General features: G+C 36.1%; 1 protein-coding gene across 1 annotated transcript; it reads left to right on the top strand.

The window, feature by feature from the left end:
- Positions 1-1,138: 1,138 nt before the first annotated feature.
- On the top strand, positions 1,139-5,536 carry ZNF385D (zinc finger protein 385D; the record flags this gene model as incomplete). Its single annotated transcript, XM_010193163.1, has 4 exons — positions 1,139-1,372; positions 3,331-3,509; positions 4,844-4,949; positions 5,508-5,536. Coding segments are annotated over 4 exons (548 nt in total), but the record flags the coding sequence as incomplete, so codon positions are not given.
- Between the last annotated feature and the right edge of the window lie 2,469 nt (positions 5,537-8,005).

Genomic DNA, 8,005 nt, shown 5'->3' with positions numbered 1-8,005 from the left:
TAATGCCAAGGGATGTATGAAACCAAAATGAGCTGTCTGTGTTGGAAAGTACCCAGTTCCAGGAGATTCTCAGTAAAGTAACCAAGATTTCTGTTGGGGGAAGTTGCTACTTAGTAGGCTTAATATGACAAAATACGACACTGCGAAGTCAGAACAGATCCTGTCTCTTCACACCTTCTCCTGTCCCTTACTTGTCCTCTCCTCTGGCTCAGTGCTGGATCTTACTGTCCTCTACCCTCTAAGTACTTAATTACCAAATGATACTGCCATATCCAAATGCCATGTATATATTATTCAAACCACAATAGCATTGCGTGTTCTCTCTGTCTTGGGTTTAAAAACTACAGGAAAAGCATAAGTTTCTAGATGCAAGCATTAGGTTTCCAAATAGATTTAGGCATGTAACATGCTCACAGTTTTTCCAAACATACCACTGATACACAGAACAGAAATGTTACTAGTGTTTGTGTAGGTCACAAATTTAGAATGTTGTATATTTAATTACTATTATTAGTATGTATTCTTAGTATGCAATAATGGTTAATAAGAATGCATGCATAAATGTATACTGTGTATTAATAATTGCCTTCATTCATTTAATATTAGTTTTGGCTAATATCAAGTGAAGTATCAATTTAACATTTCATTTTATCAGATATCAAGAACATACATTTATTTTAATTTTAGTTTTATTAGTACAGAATGTTAAGACTTTCAGTTGGCTACTCAATCAGCATAAGTGTTAAGCAGTACTGTGGCAATTTATGCATTTGAAGTGCTACATATAAATTTTAACTGCCTATTTTTCTGATAATTTACACAACCTCTTTTAGTGGATTATCTTTCAGTTATACAGTACAGTTTTAATGATCTGTCCTTACAGTTTATGAATTCTGTATTTACTGGGTGTTAGCACAATGTAGGAGACAGAATATATGGCATTTTGAAACATGGGAGTACTGTATTTTGTAACCACACAAAATACAAAGAATAAGGTCAGATTTAGTTCATTACCATTAGTCAAACCATCACCAGCACGATCTGGCTCTCTGATTACAGCATTAGGATGCAAATAAGCAGATGCCAAAGGTCACAGCCTTTTTTTTTTGTTTGCTTGTTTCCTTCTCTTTGCCCACAGACGTTACCACAGGGACACCAGCAATATCAACGACGACAACCGTGGAAATTCGGAAAAGCAGTGTTATGACAACTGAGATCACCTCTAAAGTGGAGAAAATCCCCACAACAGCCACTAGCAGCACCGCATGCCCTTCCGTTGAGACTGAAGAAGAAAAAGCAAAAAGACTGCTCTACTGTTCACTATGCAAAGTCGCTGTCAACTCTGCCTCGCAGCTGGAGGCGCACAACAGTGGTGAGATGGAGCAGTGCTTGCTTTCTTCCTTTTTTCCTTCTGTCTCAAGAGCTCTGCAATTATCTTCCCTTGAATAGATTAGATCTCTTGCAGCAAGGGACAAAGAGGTGGCAGAAAACTGGCAATTACATGGAATTCATTAACTATTAAAGAATAAAAATGACAGGCAAAGAGGCTTTCATAAATGGGGAAGAAATTTTCTTGCATGCAAGTTATCAATTTTCTTACATTTTAGCTTTTGCAGCTTCCAAACCTTATAGAGCTAAATGACAGCTCATGCTTCCTTACCTTTGGTGTTCAAAGTTTGCATACTTTTGTTTGTGCCAGCTAGCAAACTGAGTCTGAATGCCATTAGTTTTGTTTGAAATCTAACAAATTAAGGCTGAAGGAGGGAGCATCAGAATTCAATGATGAAAGTTAGAATTGTTAGCTCCATATTGTCTGTTAATAACTTGTTAAAATTATGTATATTTTTCCTTTGTTTTTATCAACTGGTAGCAACTGCTGCATGAGAGTTGAATGGGTAATTGCTTACCTCCATTTTTCTTTATTTTTAAGCCTTTTCTTGTTGTTAGAGCTAGTAGTGTTGATAAGTTCCAATAGTAGAGAGCCATCATTCACAGTCACTATTTTAATCATCATATTGATTGGCCTTGTGATAAGCAGGGTTAAAAGATCTTGGGATTTAATATGGTGGCAATGACCACCTATAACAGTGCTACAGAAAAACTCCTGATTTTGGATGTCGGGGGTTACCTGCCAGCAGGGAAAGCAAAGTTAGGAGACAGACAGAGAATTTCAGGTTTGAAACATAGAGACAGTGCTGATATACCTGTAGCAAGATGGTAAACGGTTTTGTGATGTAATAAAAAGAGAAATAACTTTGGCATGTCTATAGAGCCCACTTAAATTAAAAAGAAAATGATAATTTGTTGGTATTCATGAGAAACAAAGCCTAATCAGTTTTGAATGCTGTGTTTGCTGTATGCCAGACCCTCAACTGGTAAAAATTCAAGTTCATAAGCCTTTACCCATTTAACCTTTTAACTTCACATGAGAGCTAGACTCTAAACATTTTTCTGATCAAGATGAGAGCCAAAACATTATTCTGAATATTTAAACACAACTCTTCAAGTTTTTGCTGTCTATGCTGGTAAACTGTGTATGTGCATGCAAGCAACCCATGCATGCTTGTAAGAGTGTATTTGTGGATGCATACAACAGTTATCAGTGCAACACTAATTCTCTACACAGTGATAGGCCATTATCGTCACAGCCTACCTTTGTAGAAGTCAACAGTGTAAGAAATCATTCAGTTTGAATACAGGTAAAGCAACAGGACACTATTGTTTTCTACCCACTCTTTATTTTAATAGAAAAATGCAAGTGTATTTTTCTGACATGTTTGTTTCTCACACGATTTGGTTTCTGCCCAGGCTGTTAAGGATCCATAGTTTGCTGCCAGGAACCTCTGCCCCCTTTGGATTTGGAGACTAATCAGTTAATTACAGATTTAAGTGCAAGCTACCTAATGCATACTGTTTGTCAGTCCATTCAGGAGGACTGCAAATCAAAGCCAACTACATCTTTAATAGCTAAATTAGTCTTCCTTTGCAACTACAATTCAGGTCTTATTAGCAGCAGGAGTTAATGAGAAAAGTCACACCCATTTAACTTCACATCAGGATACCTGATTGTGCCACTACTTACTGATGTGGCTGCTTTGTTCTAGTGCATTACCTACAGATATGTAATTTAATAATTAAATATCAGATGTGAAATACTGTTACATTGGATGAATTTGATACAGATGATACAGACAAACACAGACATGTTCCAAAGATAGCACATAGCACCAAGCTGAGGTTCATATGATTTTCTTTTAAAAAAAAAAATAAAACAATGAATGCAACCAAATTGCCAAAGTTGTTTCTGTTTCCCATTTCTAATGTCTCCAGGGACTAAGCACAAAACTATGCTGGAAGCTCGGAATGGAAGTGGAACCATAAAAGCCTTTCCCCGGGCAGGCGTAAAAGGCAAAGGACCTGTGAATAAAGGAAACACGGGCCTTCAGAACAAAACATTTCACTGTGAAATATGTGATGTGCACGTAAACTCTGAGACACAACTGAAACAGGTACTCAGCTAACTTGCAGAGTGTGAATCCTTGGCTGTTCTTTGTTTACATGGTGATAAAGTACCAACACAATCAGCATGTGTTAGTCTAACAGTTCACATCCAAATGGAGCTTACAGATTTTGCCCTTTGTACTTGTCTTTCATGCTGTATGTTTTGTTTTGGATATGATTTTCCTTTGCACAGAGTATATCTTCTGAAAAGCTCTTGATTATGTATATGACTTAAAGAGTTAGAGCAGCTGTAAGCTGCAACACGTTACAACTGTCTTTAGTCTACTATAATTGTCATGAGATAATAAACCCTGCTGTTTAGTGTCCTCCATGATATTTGCCTTGACAAAGATATGGAGGTGAGCGCAGACAGTATTTTCACAAAACACGGAATAACCTGCTTAGAAATGTGGGATGAAGAGGATTTGTAATATCTTTTTATCAGTGTTACTCTGTAACTGAGAAGCATGACCCCTAAATTGCAATTACACTAAGTTATGTTCAGTCATTCTTTAGATGAAGAAAGCCTTTGTTCCAAAAAACACTTAGTTTAATTCCATATGCCTTTTGGAATTAAATACTTGCTAAGGAATTTTACAAGAATGAAGATAAATTCTGTAATGGACAATAGCAATACTTGTCTTTTGCTTTCAGGAAAAAATATGTACAGTTCTTTGCCTTTTTTTGCAAGAACTCTCTTGAGAATGAAAAGTAAAGTAAAAATACAGTTCTGAAAAAGGTCCCTTACATGTAATACTGCAGTAAATTCTGTGTAGAAGGATTCTTGTAAAATCTCATGGATTTTATGAAGAAGATAATGGATTTGTGGTTTTTTTTCACTGTCACTTAGTTTGATTCGTAACCATCTTTCAGACGAAATCTTAAAATTATGTCTAGGCTTCTTAGGGATTTACACAATTTTGTGATCTTCTCACCACCCCACCCCCGAATATAGGATAGTCTACTATCTAATATTCTTCCAAAACATTCTATCAGCAGTGGATTGAATTTGATGGGTGCTTTTTAGAGACAGTGAGGAATTTTTCAAAGGCTTCTATCTTTGACCTGTTTCAGGTCCTGTTGAAGTTAACAAAGGTGAGAAAATCATTAACTACAACGAAAGCAGAATTGAACTGAGCACTGTGGAAAACCACAGTCCCAATATGTGATGCACAAAGGATCATTCAAATTGGAACAGACCCTATTCCCATTTGTTATTGAATTAGTCAAAGTAATGCTGTTGTACAGAGCAGTAGCCTTCAGTATTAGAGCACCTTTGTGTAAAGCAGAACCTGAAATGATCTATTATTTTACTTTTTTTCTCCCAAATGTGTTTTAACAGCACATAAGCAGTAGAAGGCACAAAGACAGAGCTGCTGGGAAGCCGCCTAAACCTAAGTACAGCCCTTACAACAAACTCCAAAAGGGAACACATCCTCTTGGGGTAAGCCAATCACCTTTTTATTTTACTTTTATTTTAACCCTTCTGAATAGGGCTTTTAGAAAATGTAAGTGGAAAAATGTTTAAAATGAGAGAAATAGTATAAGCAATGGGAGTATACAAGTATCTGAATGAGCTCACGGAATCCCACAAGGGACTTTTTATATACTTCATAAATACTATATATATACTTATATACTTTAATGGGTGTGGACTACAACCTCTGGGTTGTACACTTTTTGTAGCTGCTCTGAATAACCTCAGAAAAGAAGCTTGTTTTAAAGGTCATTAGAGAGCAACAGACAAAAGAAACACCCAGATGTCAGACAGGATTTTTCCAGTTTTCACCAAGGACAATAGTGATGAAATGACGAAACAAAACTCTATAAAACATAAAACCTTTATTCTAACCTTATTTTGAAAAGTATTCAGATAACGATTAAAACAATTTTAAAAAACCATGTCTCATTTCATTCCACTCAACTTCAGGATGGTTCTGGTCGTATTGTTGAATGCCAAGATAACTGAAACACAGTTCTTACTAGCTTCAAAAGCTGAGAAAAAGGTTTACTTTTTAATAAAAAACCCTGCTAGGATCCTGCCATTAGTTAAGAAACAGCTTTTATTGTGGATGGGATAGTGAAACATCTGACCATCTCCACCAGATAAATTGCATGACTGTTTTATAGGCTATGGAGTTTCGTAAGGGTTTATAGATGGTTTTGGCAGGGAAAGGATGTTGATTCATTGGCCTCATAGAGATTAGCCCTTTATTCCTTGGCCATCTTCTCTAATGCAGGCAGAATATGGAGCTTTTTTTCCTGTGAAAACCCAGATCTCTTTAAGTTCAATTAAAGCATTTCTTGACAACAGAAAGTGTGTTCTTGTTGGGACAGCCCTCATGATAGGTACGTTCATGCACAATTCAGTTGTGTAGGAGCTTTCGTAGGTGTTGTAGCATAATGCAGTGCACTGTTCTGATATATCCACTACTAGGGAAATAGCCCCATGGGGTTTTTCAGTAATCTGCCAGGAAGACCAAGGTCTCCAATACATATAAGCTATACTGAAAAGAATAGAAAATATGTAATTAGGTCAGTAGGATATGGAATCACTAAAGCCTTTATCAGGATTATTATTCCTTTAGGAAATTCATTGTTTCCCAGTGGATGAAAATAAGTATTACATTGCTGTTGCTGTTGAGCATAGTTCCCTATTTGCCAATTTATGTAATGGTGATTTCTGAGAAGTCCAGCCAAGGATCAAGCCCATTTAGCTGCTGCATAGACAAATAAAGCCAGTATGTCTTTTTCCATCTCCCTCACTCCCAATTGCTCACAATATACAAGTCAGGCCAGAGGTGAGCAAAGAGGCAGAGGGGATTTAAGAGGAAGAGAATGAATTAGCAGTAAATGAACAGATATGCATAGTAGAATGAAGGCTGAATGAGAAAGCATAAGAGAAATTCTCCATTTAGTCTTTTTGGTCTGTAATAGAAAAAATACCAAAATTGCTTTAACTGGAAATGCAGAATGGCATAGCAACAAGCCAAAGATTTGCTAATTTTACTTTGAATATAAATGTTTTTGATGAGCTCTAGACTTTTTCTTGACTCCTTGTTAATTTTTCAAATCATTTACTGTCACTTAGTTTTTCATTGGAAATGAAAATAATAATGAATACTTTACTCTTAATGTTGACCTGTGTGTTAATTAGTATTTGCAGAGAGTTTTGAAATAAAAATGCAAGGTATTGTATATGCTAAATATTACTGGGTTTGCAGCTATCTTGAAATCAGAAGCATGCTGATAAATTAACTGAAAAGCTATCTAACTTCATTAGAATTTCCTGATTCCTCCATAAATGTCAAGATAATCCTAGCCTTCTAATATAAAGAGTCACTTAAGATCTTTGGTCTTCACGACAAAAAATGTATGAGTATCACCAATTTTTTTTTCCTGCAAAAGTTAGAAAAAGAATACACAGTTTCATAACTTTTCTAGACCAGAAACTTTCCAATGCTATGTTTTCAATATAATTTGTACTGCTTCATCTAGTCTAGTTTTGCATACTTCAGAAAGAAGCTTTATGAATTTCCATAGTACTATTTATTTATTAGTTTAAGTAAATATGTATTGTTGGGACTTCCGTGATATTTCTTCAAACACAAATGTCCAGCATGTATAAAATACTACACTGGAGAGAAAGCGGTTATCAGACATTTTATAGTCCAAACTTCCTGCAATGAAATAGGTCTTATGAAAAATATGCTTCACTGGGAATTCTAGACCACATTCAGAGCCCTGTTGTTTGGGGCTGGGATTTTTTTGTACTTTGTACTCAGTTTTTTTTGTGGGTTTTTTTTTTGAGAGTATTTTTTCTCATCTGTTCTAAACAAAGCTGAAAGAAAGTATTTACTAAAAATGTAAGGAAGGAGGAAAAAGTCAAATGCTGAGCAAGGGAAGAAGACAGCTTGGATCAGTGGGTGTAACACTGATCAAGAAAAAGATCAGATCGTTGTTTTTCATAGGCACCACGAGCAATTTTTTGTCTAGCATCCATTATGACCTCTTTTAAGAGAATTACAGAATCTGGTTCCCTGGTTTCCCTGAGCTTTAAAAGACCTTGAGGCAAGCAGAGTTGCCAATGAGTATCAGGAAAAGTCAAAATCCTGTATCTATCTGGGTGGTAAATAACCAACAGATTTTTTGGAATATGGTGTAATGATGAAACTCACTGGTGGTTCATGCCAGACTGCTCCTGTCCTCATTTTCTGACTATTCACTCACCAAGGTACCATTGAGTGGAAAGTATCAGACTGATTTAGTGCAAGTTAATTATTTGAAAGCTCCTTTCAATTTAAGGATGAGAAATTGTGTTTCCCTGTGAGTGAAAAGTGTAGATAATTACACCAAGATGTACCACAGCATGGTACATATATTCATATTGCATATATGCAATACCACATATTCAGGTTTATGTTCTTTGCAAAGAGCCTCAGGTCATGCCAGGACACAGACCCACCAAAAATCAGAATCAGAATCACAGAATCACAGAATATTA

Source organism: Mesitornis unicolor, unplaced genomic scaffold (genome assembly GCF_000695765.1).
Source record: "Mesitornis unicolor isolate BGI_N332 unplaced genomic scaffold, ASM69576v1 Scaffold55069, whole genome shotgun sequence".
Taxonomy (NCBI): Eukaryota; Metazoa; Chordata; class Aves; order Mesitornithiformes; family Mesitornithidae; genus Mesitornis; species Mesitornis unicolor.
Note: the sequence above shows the minus strand (reverse complement) of the source record. Positions and strands in the feature narration are given on the sequence as shown.